The sequence below is a fragment of the Olea europaea genome, chromosome 11 (genome assembly GCF_002742605.1).
Source record: "Olea europaea var. sylvestris chromosome 11, O_europaea_v1, whole genome shotgun sequence".
Lineage (NCBI taxonomy): Eukaryota > Viridiplantae > Streptophyta > Magnoliopsida > Lamiales > Oleaceae > Olea > Olea europaea.
In genome coordinates this window covers 3,572,543-3,593,824 of record NC_036247.1, presented here as the reverse complement: position 1 = coordinate 3,593,824, position 21,282 = coordinate 3,572,543, and the positions used below count along the sequence as shown (strand labels likewise).

Genomic DNA, 21,282 nt, shown 5'->3' with positions numbered 1-21,282 from the left:
TTATTCCAAAAAGGTCTGGACTTATCCATTGAAATCCAAAATTGAAACCTTTCAAAAATTCAGATTGTGGTTAAAGATGGTTGAGAACCAATTGGACAAGAAATTGAAAACCGTAAGAACGTGATGGGTTGGAATTTTGCAATGCTGAATTTGATAATTTTTGTAAGCAAAAAAGAATAATTAGACATAGAACTGTTAAACACATATTCCAACAAAATGGGGTTGCTGAGAGAATGAATAGAATCCTTATGAATAAGGTAAGATGTATGCTGATCAATTATAGGCTTGCAAAAGGATTTTGGCTAGAAGCTTTATGCACGGCTGCCTACCTTATAAATAGGTCCTCTTGTAGTTCTGTAGAGTTTAAAACTCCACAGGAACTATGGATTGGAAAACCACCAAATTTGTCATACTTAAGAGTCTTTGGTTGTGCTGCATATGCATATCAAATTGAGGAGAAATTAGACCCGAGGGCTACCATGTGTGTTATGCATGGATACCCTGAAGGGGTTAAAGGGTAAAGGTTATAGGGTACTTGGTATTAAGGGAATAAAGATCATTAACAGTATAAATGTGGTGTTTAATGAGACTGAGATGCATTGCTTGGAGAATAATATGGATAAATCAGATCTGGCTGAAAAGGGTACTTCCCAAAATGAGGTGAAGTTGGCAAAATTATATAATAACAAATCTGATATAACTGAACCAGAACCTGTACATGTTAGTGTAAGTGTAGAAAATATTGATGAAGGTGAAGTTAATCCATCCCAAATTGGAACTGAAACAGAATCTGAAACTGTGGCATCTAACTACCCGAAAAATGAAGCTAGTACCCAAGATTATCAATTGGTGAGAGATAAGGAAAGGAGACAGATTAAACCTAACCTAGGTATGAAATGAATAATCTGACTGAATTTGCCCTCATCTCTGGTGAAAACTTAGAACACTTTGAACTCCTATCTTATGAAGAAGCTATGAATAATTCTAAATCAAAAGAATGGATAGAAGCAATAAAAGAAGAAATGAAATCACTTCTTAAAAATAAAACCTGGAAACTTGTAAAGAAGCCAAAGAATCACATAGTGGTTCAATGTAAGTGGATCTTTAAGTTGAAAGAAGGGATTTCAGAATCTGATCCTTTGAGGTATAAGGCAAGGCTAGTAGCCTTCATTCAAAGGGAGGGAGTTGATTACAATGAAATTTTTTCACCTGTAATCAAATATAAAATCATAAGACTCATTTTTGGCTCTAGTTGTTCAATTTGATTGGGAACTTGAACAATTAGACGTGAAAACTGTCTTTTTTACATAGGGATTTGTAAGAGGACATATACATGTGTCAACCACAAGGTTTCGAAGAATAGGAAAATTTTGATTTTGTTTGTAAATTGCAAAAATCTCTATATGGATTCAAACAAAGTCCAAGACAGTTTCTTGGTATTTCCTAAGTCCTTTTGAGGGTTGGGAAAAGGAGCAGTCTGTCACTCTCTATTTTGAAGAAATTATCTTTTTGGTTTTTTCTCTCTCTAGCTCTCTCTCCCTTCTGCTTCTTCTTTTCTTTTTAGATCTGAAGAACTTTGGTGATCTTTGTAATAATCTTATAGTTATCTGATGATGGTAGAATGTTGGTACATTGTTTTAGGCCTTGTATGTGGCTGGTAAACCTGTGACAAGGTTTTGTCTAGTTTTGTGGGCTAGGGTTCGAGTTATTGAGAGATTCTTGTGGATTGATGACCATATAGTGGGTTAGTTTTGGTTTTCTCAAATGGTTGTACACTCTCTTGAAGGTTTCTTGTTAGTGACGGGCTTACTTCTGAGCCCCCCAGATTAGGCTGTGTTTGGCTGAATTTGGTGAACGATTCTTGTGTTCAATTTCTGTTCTTGATTTATTTTACTATTTTTACGATTGCTTGTGAGTTTTGGGTCAATAATCTTAACAATCAGAAACATTATATGTTATTATCTCGTATTGCAATGTCAGTACCATGCTTTTGAGGCATCTCCTTGTTAACATGCCATGGCACGTCTGATATTTTAAATTGCTATTATGTGTCTTTTAGGTATTAGTGAAGCGAATGTGTTTTCCATTTTATATCCCATATGTAGATATATTTTTCTTATACGTTTTGTGACCAGAACTGATTTCCACAAAAAATGAACAAGTGTAGGAAATCAGTTCTCATCATTTGATAATTTCTTGTTTAGCTAGATTATTCATGATTGAGGCTAACGATTTCTGTGCCTTTTTCTTCTTTTCTAGTTTTGGTTTTTAACATTTCAACTATCCAATGTTTCCATGTTCATATGTGCTCTGTCGGTTTCGCTATCGCTATCGGTGACTTGTTCATTTCTAGTTTACTTGATGCCTTGGTAGGACAAGGGCATTGGAGGTATCAGAATGTGTTAAGTCTGCAAGTAAAATGCTTGGAACATGGGATGGCAATTGATTGTCACTACATCTAAAGTTCTGCACTAAATTATTTAAACGAAACACAAAGTTGTTGCTATGGTATTGGAAGAATCCAATACTTATTCCAGGGACCATCCAAGCATTACATGTCTTGATATTTTCTTTTCCAATTAATGGGAATCAAATGGGCACTTAGTAATAAAAGAATATATTATCTTGGTCCTTAGCCTCAACGATGCCGGAGATGCTTGTAAGGCTCGTTGTCTGAATCATGCTCATCTGTCAGAGTAAAGTTATTGTCTGTCATCGATATCTTCCTCAGATAGAGTAATGTCTTGACTAATGCATGCAATACATCCGGAAACTGTAACGATTCATCTGTAGGCTGTTCTTTATTCTCATTTCAAAGGATGATGACCTTGTCTCTATCCAAGACTTCTGTGAGCGTCCCCTAAAACGCTACTTTAATTCGATGGCTCTTAAAGTCATTTAACAGTGTTCATCTTCCCAATTGCCAAACGTGCATATTTGACCTGAATGTAAAACAAGTTTCATTCATACAAACCCAGTGTGAGAACGAACATGAAAGAAAATGAAAACTTATATGAGCCCCAGGCTTCAAGAGCTAGCTCAGCACTATGCATCTCTCCAAATGCTCATGTTAGCAACTAGAATCATACAATCGTGAACTATATGGCTTCTTAACATTTGACCCGCACGGTTGGTTGGTGTGAACAAACAATCAAGTTGCTAAATCGAACAAAAACCATTGGTTCAAGCCTGTGTGATTTTACATCAAATCGAACCTACTCGATTTTGGAGCTCAATTTTTAAAATTGCCAAATATAACAACTTTTCTAGAATAGTTTCCAAGTAAACCTAAAACCCATCCTAATTAAACCAAATCTAGCAGACCCAGTTCGGACCACAGTTAAGAGTTGAGTGACGATATTTTTCATTTAAATTTTAAGCTTAGTTCATGATGTTGCACTCTAGAGCTTTTGCTTTTTAACAAGTTGATCACTCTATATTACTTCAATCACTATCTTTTACATTTAAGTATTTTGTGTTTGTATATTTTCTTTTGTTGTGTTGTGTTACTTTTGACAAAAAGGTTGACTTTAAACCCTTCTGCTCAACTGGCTCTGGTTGAAAATCCAAATGATCATTCAACTTTGTACAATGTTTCTTATTGGTCATTCAATTTTAAAAGTTTTTTAGGATGGTCACCAAACTAATCAGACATTACCCCCTTTGGCCATTCAAATTAAATAAATAAATAAATAAATAAATGAAATAAAAAAATTGAATGGTCATCAAACTTATCAAATTGTTATCTCATCTATTACGCAATAACTCACCCGTAGAAAATTTGATAGATTTGAGAACATGACAAATGGAAGTGCTGACATGACACATTGTTTTTGTTAGTTGATGACAAATTAGCCAAAAATGTGCTTATAAAAAATGAGATTAACCTAAAAAGGTAATAAAAATAAAAATACTAAATAAACTAAGGATAAAAAAATAAAAAGCAAAAAGCAAAGGTTAAAATTCAATTGCATTTTTCGAAGCGCATGTAATATATGGAAGCACGTTTTTAACTAATTTGTTGTCAACTAGCGACATTAATGTACCATTAATGGTAGACAAAATGATCGAACAAAATCAAAATCAAACAATTCGTTTTGGTTCTACAAAATAGATTAATGATTTTCATTCTTAATACTAAGAACCAAGTTCAATATATATATAAGTCAATCGCACCAAATAATTCAACTTTTGTTGGAGATTCATTCACCTATATGATATAAGTGAACTATTGTTATTAGACAATATTTTGTATAAGTATGAAACTTGATATTTGTGTATTCAAATTACAACTATGTTTTTTTTTGTTAGTTTGGACTTTTGTAAATGAATATTATTAAACAATATTTTATTTGATAATTGATAGTTTAAAGTTGAATTTGTTGAATATTATTTATTTATTTATTTTTATTTAGGCATATATTGATATAGTGATAGATTTTAATTTGTATTTATCATCGAAAATTTAAGTAATGAAACAAGAATTGAATGGTTCAGTTCCGACTTAGTTTTATATCTTTAAGAAAAATCATTGGTTCCATTATCAAAAAAATAAAAATAAAAACATTGGTTTAGAGTTCAATTTAGTTCTCTTCGAATTATAATCAAATAGAATCATGTCCACCCCTTATAAACCATATTAGTGTTTTCATTTGTCACATTAGTGATTTCGTCGAATTTTTTTTTAATTGTATGTTATTAATTGATAGATATGATAGCGATTTGATAAGTTTCGATTTGATAAGTTTAGTGTCAAATAATTTTTAAAGTTCAATGATCAATGAAATAACAGTTTGATAAATTCAGTGATGGTTCGAAAAACTTATATAAAGTTTAATGGCTAACGGAATAAAGATTTGATAAGTTTGATAACCATTTAAAAACTGCTAAAATTTTATGGTCAATGAAAAATATTATGCAAAGTTGAATGAGTATCTAGATTTTTAACACTTCTTTTAATTTATTTTTTACCATCAATTCATTGATGAGAAGAAATATGACAAAAGTTGTTTCAATGCTTCTTTTAATTTATTTTTTAACTCGTTTGAAATGTGTTATATTTATTTCTTTTGATAAATCGTTAATAAAAAAAGAGGGAAAAAGGTAAAATTAGGGTTAATATCAAACTTTTAGGGCCTCCCTAAAATATGGGGCCTTAATTGACTACCAAAAAGAAGACTTGCAAAGCACAGTAATTTGTAAAAATAATGATGAAAGAAAAATAACTTTTCAATCAATTATTTTTGAATTGAAAATTTTTGTATTATCAAGATAAGAATTAATATAATAATTATAAGTAATAAGTGAATATAAACAAAATAATTGCAAGATATATAAATTATTTTACATTTCGTCACACGGGTGTGATTGTAATTTGTTCCAATTATAACAAGACAAAATTGAGTTATATAGTGATATTGCCCTTAAGTGATAGAATACAATAGGCACGTGGTGCGGTCTCAACATCACGTGCCTTTCAATTGTGGGTGGTGAATTCGATTCGCGCTTCCTTTAAATTTTGCTTTTTCTCAAGACATTTCGAGCTTTTTTTAATACAATGAATGAAATTATTCCTTTAAATTTTGCTTCTTTTTTTTCTCAAGACATTTCGAGCATTTTTAGTACAATGGATAAAATTATTCCTTTAAATTTTGCTTTTTTTTTTCGCAAGACATTTCGAGCATTTTTAATACAATGGATAAAATTATCATTTCTTTAATATCATTAGAATTCTACAATTCATTAGCCCCTATTTGGTGGAAATTAAAATCAGATTTTTAGTAAATTTTGATAAAAAATTTGGTGAAACGTGCAGTGAAAAAATTTTGAATCTCATGAAATTAATATGTAGTTATTTACTTTAACTTAAATTAAAATCTAGATTTAATTCCTACCAAATAGGGAATAAATATCTAATACATGGACCTAATTATGAAAATTTTCAATATCGATCTCGTATAGATGAATCATGCATTTTTGTTTTTTTTAAAAATGGAACTTGATCACAAAACCCTATCAAACTCAACTATTTCTAATGATTGAACTATCGGATGATTTAAAAACAATAGGCGAAATTATAAATAAGTGTTTCTCGAATGTTCGAGATCTTTGAATGTGTTAAATTGAATGATACAAATAATAATAAATTTAAAAACTTATCTAATATTGTATGCACCAATGAGTTGATGCACAAAATTCTTCTAAAGATAAAAACAAGTGACCAATCCAAACACAAAAATTGACCCAAGCAATAAATAAATATTAGTCGGCTCACATGAATGTGCGGTCCAATTTCATTAAACCCTTGTTTGGTTCTCATTTTTTTTTTATTAAAATGAAAAATATGACCGTTATTCATTATATTAAGCGACCAAATTTGAATTTTTATTTATTGTGCGGGATCCATAACGACTATATTTTTCATTCTCATTTTTAGAAAAAAAATGAGAAACAAACGGGGGCTAATTATTATTTGGAAGGTGGAAAGTGGGAAGGTTGACCTTAATCTAATTCAAGTTTATTATCATTGGTTGAATAAATTGCACAGTGGGATCCCAAACATTTGAAGGTTGTGATGATGATGTCCTAAATTTTTTATTTCTAGTACTTGAGATTCCAATCTTTGATAGAAATCATCAGTTTGACAGTTAAAAGGTCAAAATTTAAATAAAATGACCATATTGCCCTTAATTTATTTTAAAACAAATTAATGCCATCCATTCTCTCCATGCATTTTTCACTTGGTTTTTGAAGATAAACCTACAGGATTGACGTGTTACTCGAAAGAAAGTTTATTTGAGAGAGTAAGAGCGAATTATTTCAAAAATTAAAAAAATTTTAAAAAATCAGATAAATGTCAAAAAAATTAAAATAAATATTCTACTAAGTGTATAATTTTCCCTTTCTTCTGGTTACACGGAAGTATGTATGAAGCATTTTCATAATATTAGTCTAATATAGTCATCTTAATGTTTCGTTTTTGTAGAGCTATTTCTGCTGAATTTAGCCTTTATTTGTCAATCATTATATCACATTATTTTTCAATAATACTCATTTTCAATCACACATTCTTTAATAAAATAATATTACACATAAATAAAGAAAATTCATTTTTTTAACCACACATTTCAATATTAATTACTGTTCCATAATACACTTTTTGAAATTAAAGGGGCACAAACATGCCCTTAGTATTAACTCTTTTTATGTATAATTAGAAGAAATGATTGTGCTAGATCTACATAATAAATACACGTGATATAATTTTTTCAATAAAAAAATAAAATTTCACTCTCTTTTTGACAAAAACTATATGTAAATTATTATATAACTGCTTATCTACAAGTATTATTATTATTCTTATAACGAAATGATATCGATAACAATAAAAGTGAGCGAATTGTCATGGTTGAAAATGGCTTGAAAAGGACTTTTTGCACACAAAATCAATAGCTTGAGAGGATCAATGCCAAGAATAAACTGTTAGGGACTATTTGCGCACAAAGGCCATAAGTAGGACCAATTGTGCCAATTTTCCTATTCTTTTATTTTTGTTCTTTTTACTTTTTATTTTCTTCATTTGCTTCTTTTAAAACAAATTAAGGGTAAAATAGCTATTTTGATTAACATTTGACATTTTCACAATTGAACTGACATTTTTCGTCCACAAAAAATTCTCGAATGCAATTTGTAAGGTTTGATACCCTCGATGTTAGAAATCAAAGGTTCGAGATCCTATCATTACGATCTTTAAAGGTTGAAGACCCTAGTTGCAATTTATCCAAAAAAGAAAAAGAAAAACACCATTGGAAGGAAAAGTGGCTCAAGGAATTAGGTGAGCGTCAAACCAAACTTATCATCATCCTCTAATCTCTATATTCCAATCCACCAATTTCCAATTATTTTTATTTTGACCAGTTAAATAGTTGTTTCTTTTATTATAAATATCTCCTAGTGGGGGAATTGATAATGATAGGTATCTCTTCGTCCACCACAAATTTAATTTCCATTATTAAATAATTATTTGAAAAATATTAAATTTTAGTACGAGGCAGCACCAGCCCCAGAATTAGCTCGACTAGAATACAAAATAATTATCTTACCAAATCAATCATCATTAATTAATAGATTAGTGTCGATTACGTATTAGGGAACTAAACATTTATTACCATATTATAGTGTAAATATTTTTTATTAAACATGAAAAGTTTGTACGAGGGACTTTACGAGGTACTTGACATACTATTACTAAAGGGTTGTATTTGGTATACATAATTTTATGTACATATGAATGTGGCCCACATGGGCCTCACACCCATTTGAGTGTTAGCCCCTGTTTGGTGTATATTAAATTAATTTTTTGATAAATATTGATGAAATGTGGCCCAAATGAGCCTTACAATTAAAGCCTTCATTAGTCAAGCGGCTCGTAATTCAATTACGTGAAGATTCCAACGTAATTTTTGATACCGAACACTAATGCCTTCAATTATATGTGCTCAAGTAACGCGACATTTCATATGCATATTAACCACAAAACATAATATGTTAATTTCGCTAAAAGAAATTACTTAGAAGTATCTTGTGACCTCCGAATTTGGATGAGATTCAATTGTCAACATATCTTAATTCCTCTTCCTCTTTACTTCACGTATATATTTTGGGTAATTGGCACAAAACGTCCCTACCTTTCAAGTCTATTGTGGAAAATGTCCCTACCTTTCATTTTTTGGCATTTTTGCCCTCATTTCAACCTTTCTTTGCGCTGGACGTCCTTCCGTCCATATTCCGTCAGTTTTTCCGTTAAACATTCGGGTAATTGGCACAAAACGTCCCTACCTTTCAAGTCTATTGTGAAAAACGTCCATACCTTTTATTTTTTGACATTTTTGCCCTCATTTCAACCTTTTTTTGCGCTGGACGTCCTTCCGTCCATGTTCCGTCAGTTTTTCCGTTAATTAAATACAAAAATACCTTTTTCTTTCCATAAACAAGGGTAAAATTGTCCTCACCCACTTCATCCCTTTTTCCCGCCATCAACTTTGTTCATAAGTAACAGTAGCAGCAACATGAATCTGAAAATACTTTAAATGATTAAGTTAAATAAAGAAAAAATATTGTGAACACATTATATTTCACAATTCCACAATTACTGTTGCTGTCATCTTGTGTCACTGGAAAAATTTAGAAAGACATATTAAATGGGTAGTCAATTTATAATGAGTCAATTTAAAATGAGCCATTCATCTTCTCCATTGAGCCAAAAAGAGCCATTCACCATTTTGGCTCATTATAAATTGACTACTCATTTAATATGTCTTTCTAAAATTTTCCAGTGACACAAGATGACAGCAACAGTAGTTGTGAAATTGTGAAATATAATGTGTTCACGATATTTTTTCTTTATTTAACTTAATCATTTAAAGTATTTTCAGATTCATGTTGCTGCTACTGTTACTTATGGACTAAGTTGATGGCGAGAAAAGGGGGTGAAGTGGGTGAGGACAATTTTACCCTTGTTTATGGAAAGAAAAAGGTATTTTTGTATTTAATTAACGGAAAAACTGACGGAATATGGACGGAAGGACGTCCAGCGCAAAGAAAGGTTGAAATGAGGGCAAAAATGTCAAAAAATGAAAGGTAGGGACGTTTTCCACAATAGACTTGAAAGGTAGGGACGTTTTGTGCCAATTACCCTTTAATTAACGGAAAAACTGACGGAATATGGACGGAAGGACGTCCAGCGCAAAGAAAGGTTAAAATGAGGGCAAAAATGCCAAAAAATGAAAGGTAGGGACGTTTTCCACAATAGACTTGAAAGGTAAGGACGTTTTGTGCCAATTACCCTATATATTTTCAGCACACTACAGACACGTTAGAGACACAAGATCGAGACTTCTTCAAGAAAATAAGGAGGTTATGCATAATTTGATGCTCAGGTCAATAAACAAATATATATTTGGTATAGGAGAAGAACAAAAGGGGAAGAATGTGGGTGTCTAGTTTAGATGTCTAAATTGAAAATCATCAAATATATACTTTCAAAATGGCACAATGTGCGAATTTTATAGACAGGGAGAAGTTGTTAAAGTCTATGGATGCTTGACTCGTAACTCTATTCCAACGATTCATGTGTCAAACTCTAGGTATCATAGGCTTGTAACCTTTCACACTGTCATAGACTGATAAAAATGAATTTGACTATCAATCGTCTTTAGGAAAAGAGTTGTGCTGGCTATACAGTCCATGTCCCATACAGGCTACACATAAACAAGGAGGGGGTGAATTGCATGTGGTCCGTAACTTTTCGTGCAAGTAAGGAGTAACATATCTTGTTCAATATTAACTTAATTATTTATAAATACAGTTGTCAACTAAAAATATAAGAATGTCTAAGACATTCAAATCGACAAACTAACATCCGAATCATGCTACAAGTACATATATTATGAAAAAAAAAATCCAATCACATTTTGACATGTTAGCAACTGTACACATTCTGTTAAATTTTTCTCATGCTTAAAAGTCATGTTATTTGTACAAAATTGATTGACAAAGTTCATTTATAAAACAACATCTACACCAATCATTTTAAAAATACTTTTTAAATCATTTGAAATCAAGGGTCAAGATTTGCCAACACTTGTTTTGTCATGTTATTTTGTACAACTAAATTAATTGTTATTTTATATTTATACAATGGCGCAGGGCGCCCTTGTGCAGGTGCGTGCGTCTTTATATACATCACCTTGTTTGGCACCAATCAGTATGGACCTGACAAAGGCAAATATTCTGAAATCTCTAATTAGGCAAGAAGATCCAACAAACTAGCGTAGCTGGAGGTAATTCAGCTTAATGACGAAAATACACCCAAACACCAGTGGCGCCACCGCTTCACAGCCGTCAAAACCTTTAAGTAGCAGCGATGCCAACAGCTCGGTGGTCCTCACGGTCTGGAAGAAATCGCTTCTCTTTAACTGCGACGGTTTCACGGTGTTCGACTCCAAGGGAAACCTCGTCTTTCGCGTCGACAATTACATGGCTGCAGATAAAGGAGAAATTGTTCTCATGGACGCCTCCGGCAACTCTCTTTTCACCATCCGCCGCAAGGTATACCTATATACAGATCGCGTCTCGTTTTCATTTCCCTCAGACTTATTTCTGATGAATTTTGATTGCAAAAATGACAGAGATTGAGCTTGGGAGACAGCTGGTTGGTGTTCGAAGGAGAGAAAGGGGTAAACCCTAGGTACGTAGTAAGAAAACGGGTGAATTTGCTGCATGGTAAATCCCTAGCTCTAGTGACTCCAGGAAGCTGCAAAGAAACAATCTCATCGCAAAATAGAAGCAAAGTACTTTACAACATTGAAGGATCGTACACGAAGCGGTGCTGTGTAGTGCACGACGAAAAGCGGCGGCCAATGGCTGTGATAAAGCAGAAGGAAGCACCCGTCAGAGGAATTTCTTTTGGAATGGACGTTTTTCAACTCATTGTACATTCTGAATTTGATTTGGCAGTTGCCATGGCCTTAGTCATCCTCCTTGACCAGATGTTTGGATCCTCGTAGTTGACTAGTCTAATGTCACACAGGATAAAAGCCCTTTAGCTCAAGAATTAAGTCACTTGTACAGAATTAACATTTTGTCCACCGATGTTGAGTTAGCATGTATTTTGACACTTGATTTGAATTTCAAACAACCTGTAAAGAGAACTGTACATGTAGCATCTCTCATATCTCAATTAGCTTGTTTGCTTAAGTAAAAATGCAACAGTCGAATAGAAGATACTATGATCTGTAATTTGAAAGTGTAGAGAGCAATTTTAGCATAGTTTTGGCTTGTGCATAAATTGATTGTTTCACGGATGTCCATGGTTGCTTGTATTTGTAGTTATACATAAATTCCCTTGTCCACTTTTATTGTATTCATTTTTCATCGCCTTTTTTAATCCAATTCAAAACTTGTAGATATCCTCTAATGCTATATACTAAACATATCGTTGCTCAAGATCTTTCAGTTATCATAGATATCCCAAGAATGTGTAGAAACATCAGAGAATAATTAAAATCAAATACAGAGAACAGGGTACCACGAAAAAGTGATGGAAGAAGTAAAAAATAATAATAGCACAGAAGTGTCGAATGCTACAGAACAATACCACAAAAAGTAAGAAAGCTCTATGGGATCTGAACAATTAAATTTTCTCCTCAAGTTCTTGTTTCACAAATGACGACTAAGCCTTGAAGAAATAAACAAGAAAAAAATTGTCTACAAACGTCTACTGTCATGACTTCTCTCCATTTAGTATAAGTGAACTCTACCCTTACTTGATGCGTTTCCGAAATGCACCAGAAAGGTACGTCTAACTTCATAAAACGTTTTCCGATCCTAGCAAATTTGATGACTGCAAGAATCCTCCTACCCTCAGGCCTTGCCGAAAGTAAGAAAAAATAATTTTTCTTCTTTTATAGCCCACAAATTCAAAATATATGTCAAATTCATCGTGGCTAGTACTTGCAATGATTACCTCCGCTTGAACAAAGATTCTTTATGAGCGGCGCACATAAAAGAACATTTTCCCGCTTTGTCTATCCCATATGTTGCATCTATGAAGCATGGTCTACGGATTTACATTACAATCACTCAAGAACTGATTTTGCAGGTTCAGAAACTTCCTCCAAGAACTTTTGTATTTAGGAATGCCAAGCTCGAGCCATGGTTTCATATTCCCGTTAAAATGCAATACCGCTGCTGTCCTTAGGGCATCTTCGTTGTGACCATAATTAAGGCCCAGGCTCGATAACATCCAACTGTCATCAAGAGCATAAACTAGACCCCGAAAGGTGAGCATACTTGCACTTAGTGCAGTAGTTTCAGATAATCCTTCTTCTGTGCTCATCTGTTCTTCACATTGTAAAAGAAAGTAACGGTCAGAAAATGGGTAGGTACACGAGCAGGAACAGTCTGTAAAATCAAACTGCCTGATATATCAAATGTTAAATCAAAAAAATTATGTGCAAGTACAGGGACCATTCGACATATGACAGTAGAGCGAGTTTGAATTATTTTAAAATTCTCAATTCGTTTCTTGACAAGTTATGAACCATTCAAAGATTACAGGTTTGTCAACAAACCATACAGAATTGTAGGCTGTAGGCAGGTTTACAAGGATAAAGAATTAAAGGTCATTATTCACTACTGTGCTACAGGAACTATTAGTAAGAAAAAATTGAAAGCCAGAATCATGTTTAGTTTTGCGTTTCTTTACTTTCTTTTCTTCTTTGTTCTTTCTTCTCTCTCCTCCCTTTTCCTGTCTGTTTCTATTCATATCAATTGGTTTTGGCGCTTTCCATTCAAAAGCTATATATATTTTATGAAATCTTGCAGCCCCTGTGAAATTGTAATATAGGAAAGTTATGCATGATATATGCTGTAAGGATTCAAGCCGGGAAACTTTTAATTGGGACAATGAGAAACTTATAATGGGCAGTCCATTTAACTACTTGAGCACCTAGCAGTCTTTGTACAGCTGAGCAACTATCATTTCTTTTTTCTTTTATAAGCTATATGTCAAAAATTGAAAACACATAAAGAGTCACCTGAAAAAGAAACGTGTAAACTGAAAGAAAGATCACTCACCTCTTGCACCAACCTCTGGAATGTTTCTGTAAGATTATGTTCCCTCCATCTGGTTAAATCAATAATATTCACTCCGGACATCCAAGCACAAGAATTTTCAGAGAAACTGTTCCTAGGCAAATATTTTTTCAGCTGCCCCAACTTCACGGTGCAGAACTGCACAGCACCATTCACTTTGCCACCCATGTCAAGACTCCAAAGGTCTGATATGTCCCTTTGAGCGAGTACATCATCGTCCAGAACCACAACTTTCTTCAAAGTTGGAAATATCTTAGGAAGGAGATAATGGGAATGTGAAAATATTGATAAGTACTCCGTTTTAATCTGATAACTAGAGAGTTTATCAACTCTAAGAAAAGAAACACGAAATTCTTCAGGCAATGATAGATGCAATGGAGCCAACTTATAGTGATTATTCAACTTAAGATCTTCAATATTCAAAACCTGAACTGTGGCTTCCCGATATTTGTTTATGCAAAACCAAAATTTCATAGCAAAGTAATTTTCCCTGTCTGTCAGGACATGAAAAACCTGTTTCCCACTTTCCTGAAATATGAAAGAAATCTCATGAATGACAGTGACATGAATTTTGGTACTGCCAAAAGATTTCTCTTTTAAGAGGAAAGAAGAGAGTAAGATAAGTCCGTACTTCTGTATGCTGTACGGTTGAGTTGATTACAACAGATGATGCAAGTAGATTCCTGGAGAATATAACATAGTGGTGCAACTCTGGATTTAAAACTTTCTCAGACAATGACTGCTCCAAATCAAGTGAAGATCTGAAATACTCAACGGTTAACCGCATGGATAGACAATGGAGACTCTTTGGCATGGTTTGAACCGCAAGTTGGTAGAGGAAGGCACTTTGCTTCCTGTGGAAATTAGCTTCATCCTCCGTCAGATCAACTAGTTGTCTTAATTTCTTATCAACATTATTACAGTCCACAGGGCATGACTTTGCTCTGGCTATTGCTGCCTCCATCTTAGTTAGCTTCTTCTCAATCCTGATAACATGGGCAACAGATAGATGCTTAGCCTCCCACACGTTTTAGTATAATATGCAGTTAGCAATTAAAAACTTATCCTAAGATGAAGTGGTTGCAAAATTTCAAGGATTTAAGAGAAACTTTTTTTTGAGAGCATTTTATTGAATAGAGCAAGAAACCATGCTTCCCATGGGTGGGAGAGTGAAAACACGAGGCACAGAAGAAATCTTAAAGAGTTCTCTAGATCTTTCGATAAACTTTTGCAGAGAGAGGGCATATTGGGAGCAAATGACAAAAATCACTGTCAAAACACTGCACAAAATGTGTGGTTTTAAAAGCGATTTTTAAGGGACTGGAGAATTGGTGAACTATGAAAAGTGCCACATGCAACGAAATCATTCCAAAGGGATGCTATTAGATGTTGGAAATTATCAACCTATGGATATTCTTATAAGAGCACAAACTATACAATAGCATATTATACAGGAATGATTTTAGACAAATTCAGAAACAAGTTTTAAATTTCATATACTAGCACCTCCACCAGCCATGATGTTAGTTTGATTCAGAAACACATTCAAATTTCATTTATTAGAGCTGAACCACTATTTTTTTACATTTGATGTGTCAATATTCTAACAGAGCAAAGTGGCAACATTTAATCCTGTATATAACTCAACAGTTGGCCAGAGACTCACTGATCTCGGTCAAATCCAATTGACATGCAATATGTAGCAATGAACCACCCAATAGGCAATAACATCTTGATTTTACAATCTAGCCAAATCAATCAACGGTTCACAAACAGCAAAAACCAAAATATATTGCACATACATTGTTATTAAAAGAAAGAATGTAAGGCAATACGAAGCCAGAAATATAGCAGTCGAACTTGATTGGTCAATTCTTCAAATTACTTAAAGAGTGAACTCTTTGCATGTCATTTGTCTAAATAATAGAGAAACGAAACACACAAGTCACACACATTATATGCTAAATTGAAGAGTGAAATTTGAACGTACTGAGGAGGAAGATCTTTATCTGTTGTAGCTTCACTAAGGACACGCTCAAAATCCTGAATATTTTGCTTCAATTCATGCGACAACTTGTCAAATGCAGGAAGTTTTGCAATGCTTGGATAATAAGCACGAGCAACATAAAGTAAGTCCTTCATCCTCTTCACTACAGCATCTTTCATTTTTTCCTTATGATCTCGACGCCATAAACAGTAACTTCCATATTTTAATTCACACAGCTTTTCACTTTCATCAGCACCTCTAAAATCCTTACCAGCATCATCTGTAACAGCAACTCCACTATTCTGCAGCACAATTTAGAGTTAATCACGCTTGCCAATCCAATGGCAACAATTGGACAGCTTAGACAGTGTAGGTCAAAATTTGGGCAAAACTTTGACGAGTACATACATTTCTTCTCTGCCGTAGTTTTGGCGAATCAGCAGGTATTGGGAGGCCTGTTAACATTTTAAAGAAAAGAAATTTGATGAAAGAAACCATACAAGTCCTGAACTTTATAGAGAGTACTATAATACAAAGCTGTGTGTGCATGTATGTGTGAGAGAGAGAGTCTTTCAGTTAATTGAGTATGAGTACCCCACCATCAGTTTCATTTTCAGCTTCTGTGACGGAATTTTTCCCCAAATTCTGCCAAAATATACAAGAAAATTATATGCAACCGTAGGTAATTTTACAATTAAACGATGCCAAACCCATGTAGAAATTATCTATGTGATAAAAGTAATGCTTAGACAACATGTATAGATGAGTTCAACATTCGGTGAAAGCACTTAAAGCCTCTAAATCAATGGATACAATTTATTTTTACTTTTCCCCATAAAGAAGTATTTTTAAGATGCCAAAAGAGCACAATCCATATTTGCATGGATATACGGAAGAACCGTTGTACACCACCAAAAATCAAAAAGAAATAAAAAACCAAGGGAAAGCTTTACCCAACAATTTCATACATAAACACCCAAGCTATGTGGGAAAAAGAACATATTATTGATGGAAACAAATGGGCTACAGAGTATAGACACCTCTTAACAACGATGATCTTCTCATATTCATGCGAAATAGACTACAGATATGGGGGCCACAGTTTATACTCCATACTATAGTTACACTATCTCCGTTTGATCTGATGTCATTAGCAGTCTTAAATTGTCCATAGGCAAATAGTCAAATTACCGCTAAAGAGAAATGTTAACATTATGTATGCAATAGCCACAACAAGGTATAAATTAAGGAAGATGAGAAATCCTCTTGATTCTGCATTTTTTTAATCTTCTACATCTACTCTAGTATTGTCCTGATATCTACCACTAAATTTACAGATGACCTTTAGAAAAAGAAATTAAAAAATACGTCACTCATTTGCAACTCCAAAACCACTGCTGCATCATCACCTTAACAAAAACCAGGAAACCCCCAACTAAGAAAATGAAAGCCACAATCACTGCCAGCCAACCTAACAGCACAACTCCAGAAAAATAAATCATTGAATAGCAAAGGAGGGTATGGGTGATCCCTGATATTATAATGAAATTGGAGCTAAAAGAAGATATGGTGTTTGGGGGGATGGCATCATGGATTAAAAAATCGGTGATTATGGGTGTCTGAGGTATTTATGGCAGCATTAGATATTCTTTTCTCTTATCTATTGATTTTCTTCTTTTCTTTTTCGGCTTCACCTTGGAGGACACCTATGGTAATTTGGAGTGATGGTGGTGGTAGCGCAACCATAAAAGTGGATTGGATGAAAGATACAGACAGAAATTTAAATCATACTCAGTTATGCATAATTTGACTCATGAGAAAACTGAAAGTAATAAAAGTCTTTCCTTCACCTAAATAATTATGCTTAGTCAAATTACATTCATTTCGAAACGAAAGGACAACTGGAAAATAGAGGTAAAAGAAAATTCAATAAAAAATAAATAATAAGGCCTCACCTGATGGTTACTTATCCTCAGGAGAGTAAAAAGAAGGAACAACAGATGGTTGCCTCATAAAAAGCATTACACAGACTATAGTTGAGCACGTATGTTTTTCAAGCACTATTTTTTTAATGCTCAAAGTAATGAATGCTTAGAAATAAGTAAAGTTATAAACTGAATCAAAAAGCTTAGCACATATGACATCACAAATACCGTTATTTGCCAACCAAAAATGAGAATAAAATCAAAATTTAAAAATAAGCCTAGGCAAGAGTATGTAATAGCCCAAGTTGTCAGCTAAGCATGTATACGGTAACTCTAATGAAGTCACAATTTCCACATTTGAGAGAAACAGTTCAGAAAACAATAGAAGAGTATCATAAAAAACAAGATCCTCTCTCATCTTCTGTAGTACCATATTTCCCTGGTACTTGATTCCTTTTCTTCAGCTGATATTGTGAGATAAATGAGTTAACAATGGAGCATTCATAGGCATTCAAAGTGGACCTCAATATATAATCGCCCAAGGCGTGCCTTAAAAAAAATCCTTCCCATATCACCACAAAGAAATTGTGGTTTTCCTTGCTTCACGGCAAACCTTAGATTTGTCTCTTCATCCGTTAGCCTGACGCAATCTATCCATTTTTCATCCTTAGGTTATGTATACAAGTCAACTCTATTTTAGCTTGACAAAAGAATATCTTTACTCCAAGAGGGTGCATTTGCATGTGTATTTTCAGCTTAATGTAATTAGTCCATTATGAATAAAACACCCATAAGATGAACAAAGCAGAAATGTGGATGTGAAAACGGATATGCAGCTTTCTTTAATGGTGAAGCTAGAGACAGGAATAAAATTAACTAGTATAGGTAGCAAATGATCAATTGACGGAAGAATGACTTAAATGGTTGGGGATATCTTGCATCTATCAAAGAAAGTTCAATTCTTAAGCCCTTGTTTGAACCTCAGTTTCCAAAACTCATTTTTCTCCAAATTCATTTTCAACCGCACATTCTCCCAATAAAATAATTTTGTACGTAAATCTAAATTTTTTTCTTACTTTTTAACCACACATTGTCCAAAAGAAATACTTTTTACAAATCTATTTTCAAAAACGGGGGCTAAGAATTGTGCAATTCCAGTGAAATGGGATAAAAGAGGTAAAACAAATTGACATGGCTTGAAGTAAATTTGAAGGATTTGATTGCATTGGATCATCTATTAAATGTAGTGATGGGTCGAAGGAAATGGCAAAAGGATTCATATGGCTCACCCCAAATCTGTTGAGAATAAGGTTGAGTTTATTGTTGTCATTAGACTGATATGTTACTCGTGGATACAGACGCCACAATTTTAACATTTTCAAGTTATCTTCTTTTTTCTTTTTTCTTTTTTTTTTCTTTTTTTTATTTTGCATTCTTTCTTTTAATAACAAATTTATAACCTCAAAATATATGCCCTTCTGTATCATACGGATATGAATGGTTTGATTCAGCTTTACAAGGAAATTTGATCTCCATTTAGGTTCCCGATAAAACAGAAGCAGTTGGTGACAATGGTGCTTCCACAAGAGACAACTATCAATCAGACATTGACTAGTAACTAGTCCAGAAATGCTATTAGTTTGGCAACAAAAGTACTCATCGATGCAAGAAAGTTGAGCATTAACAAGCAAAGCATATGCAATGAACCTTCGGCAGAGGTGGAACCAATCTTTTTATAAGGTCATCCACGTGTGCTGATTGCTGTCTCTGCAGACGAAGACCAAAATGTAAATGAAAGGAATAAGATTTATCAAAAGCAACCTTGCCTGTGCCAAAGCAAATATGAATGAATTATTAGAAACTGTTACACTCTATATGCATGTGTGTGTATATAGTGCAAGTGTATCTGCATGTATACATCCCTTGCCACTCCAAATTCAAATGATTGAAAGATCTAAATTCTTCCATTCACGAAATCCTAGTTTCCGCACCTTCGATTCATTTCTGGTGTCAGCACTGCTGTGTTGATCATAAACTCTTAAATGTTTCTGATTTCATCAAGAAGCGTCCAAAAGAAAAGAAAAAGAATCAATATAACATAATTAAAAGAGCCCTCTCTAATATCATTTAGTTAAATGCTGAAAATGCTTACTGTGGCTGAACTAGGTTGCTCAGTAGCATATCCTGAAAAAATTGAGGCAAAAAGTCATTGCATATATTCCCTGTTGTGATGATGAATTGGAAAACACAGGCAAATGCACTATCCCAGTTTGGGCACTCTCGCACATATACACAAGCAATGGTTTTTAAGGGTATGGGAACATATTATAAATCCGCTTGATGTCCACTATTCATATTGTGAATAATCAACTACAGACGAAATAACTTTGAAGATCTGGATTGAAATGCTTAATAGCAACATCTCCGTATCTTATCGAATCTTAACTAGAAAACAGAAATACGCCAGCAAATTACTGATGTGTAGATTTCACAAAAGAAATCCTAAGTGGAATGGCATCAAAATACTTCATTATAGTCTAAATATTAGCATCCATGTCAATCTGGCAAGTGACAAGAAAAAACAAGCGAATTGGACAAAACAAAGAGTCCTTGCCCAATTGGGAACTACTACAGCAGAGCAATGCAGACAAGTAGATTTACAGTTTCAATTAGAGATCTAATCTAAAACACGTAGAGGCAGTTATCAAAATCTAAAAAACGAATTAAGCAACGAATCGAAAAATGCATTACCAGCCGAAGAGAGAAAACCATTATGAAGCCCGAGCAAGAAAACTAGCGAAACCAGCATGGAAAGAAAAACGAGACCCAGAACAGCCGTAACAAGACCTTTCCAGCGTCTCTTCGTTGCAAGGGAGTACGATGAACCCCCGTACCCGCCCTTCATTTTCCAACTTTCCTTTTTACTCTTCCAGCTCCTTTACCAATTTCGATTTTCCCTTAACCGACAGCAATCTTATTCAATTATCAACAATTTCCATTTTCTGAAAGCAATTCGCCTGTAAATCAATCGCATTGTAATTTATGATATATATCCTATTAAGATTCACTATGTAATTTATGATATATATAATATATATCCTGCTCAGATTCACTATTCTCTGCAGATATGTAAAAATTGTGTGTTTTTTCACAATTGGATTCCTGTAGATTGATCCCGCAAATCGCACCCCGTCCCAAATCTCACGCGCGTATTCAAGCAAAATTAGAAGGGATTTTATTTGCACAAGCACACACTTCAATTTTGTGATTCATTTTATATTTCCTGTTCCTGCAACTGACATGTGTAGCGACCTGATTGCCAGTCTTACCAAAATTGATAGTACAGGAAAATTAAATACAAAAAATAAATTTTAAATAAAACTCTAGTCGTATCATAATATTTTAAAATTTTATTCTTTAAAAATAAATTTTCCTTTTCTTTTCTATTTCTTCCAGTGTCAGGTTTGGTTTAACAATATTGGCAAAAATTGAAATTAAAATAAATAATTAATTTTAACCATATATTTTATGAAATTCATAACTTTTATCAACTTTTTAACCACACAATTAACCAACCTTGATCGAGTTCACTAAAAATTTGATTTATACAGATACATGGGCTAAAATATAAATAGTTTTGTCTCGTGTCCATGTTATTTTCAAAGTTTATACTAAAAAGGTATTGAAGAAAAATATTATTGTGTTGAATTAATT

The 21,282-nt window shown here is 33.5% G+C and overlaps 2 protein-coding genes across 3 annotated transcripts; one reads left to right on the top strand and one right to left on the bottom strand.

The window, feature by feature from the left end:
- The first annotated feature begins 10,756 nt into the window (after positions 1–10,756).
- Positions 10,757–11,923, top strand: LOC111403016 (protein LURP-one-related 8-like). The gene is made up of 2 exons (XM_023031360.1): positions 10,757–11,109; positions 11,190–11,923. Exons 1-2 carry the CDS (start codon positions 10,855–10,857, stop codon positions 11,565–11,567), a joined length of 633 nt encoding a protein of 210 aa, XP_022887128.1. The 5' UTR covers positions 10,757–10,854; the 3' UTR covers positions 11,568–11,923.
- A 178-nt stretch (positions 11,924–12,101) lies between these two features.
- Positions 12,102–20,804, bottom strand: LOC111403015 (probable galacturonosyltransferase 7). 2 transcript variants are annotated; one of them, XM_023031358.1, is made up of 10 exons: positions 20,320–20,804; positions 19,721–19,752; positions 19,560–19,616; positions 19,276–19,335; positions 16,243–16,288; positions 16,052–16,098; positions 15,647–15,945; positions 14,288–14,642; positions 13,639–14,184; positions 12,102–12,898 (listed from the first exon to the last, which is right to left on the bottom strand). In XM_023031358.1, exons 1-10 carry the CDS (start codon positions 20,471–20,473, stop codon positions 12,620–12,622), a joined length of 1,875 nt encoding a protein of 624 aa, XP_022887126.1. In that variant the 5' UTR covers positions 20,474–20,804; the 3' UTR covers positions 12,102–12,619. The 2 variants fall into 2 exon arrangements, with proteins under 2 accessions (XP_022887126.1, XP_022887127.1); XM_023031359.1 differs by having other exon boundaries at positions 12,773–12,903.
- Between the last annotated feature and the right edge of the window lie 478 nt (positions 20,805–21,282).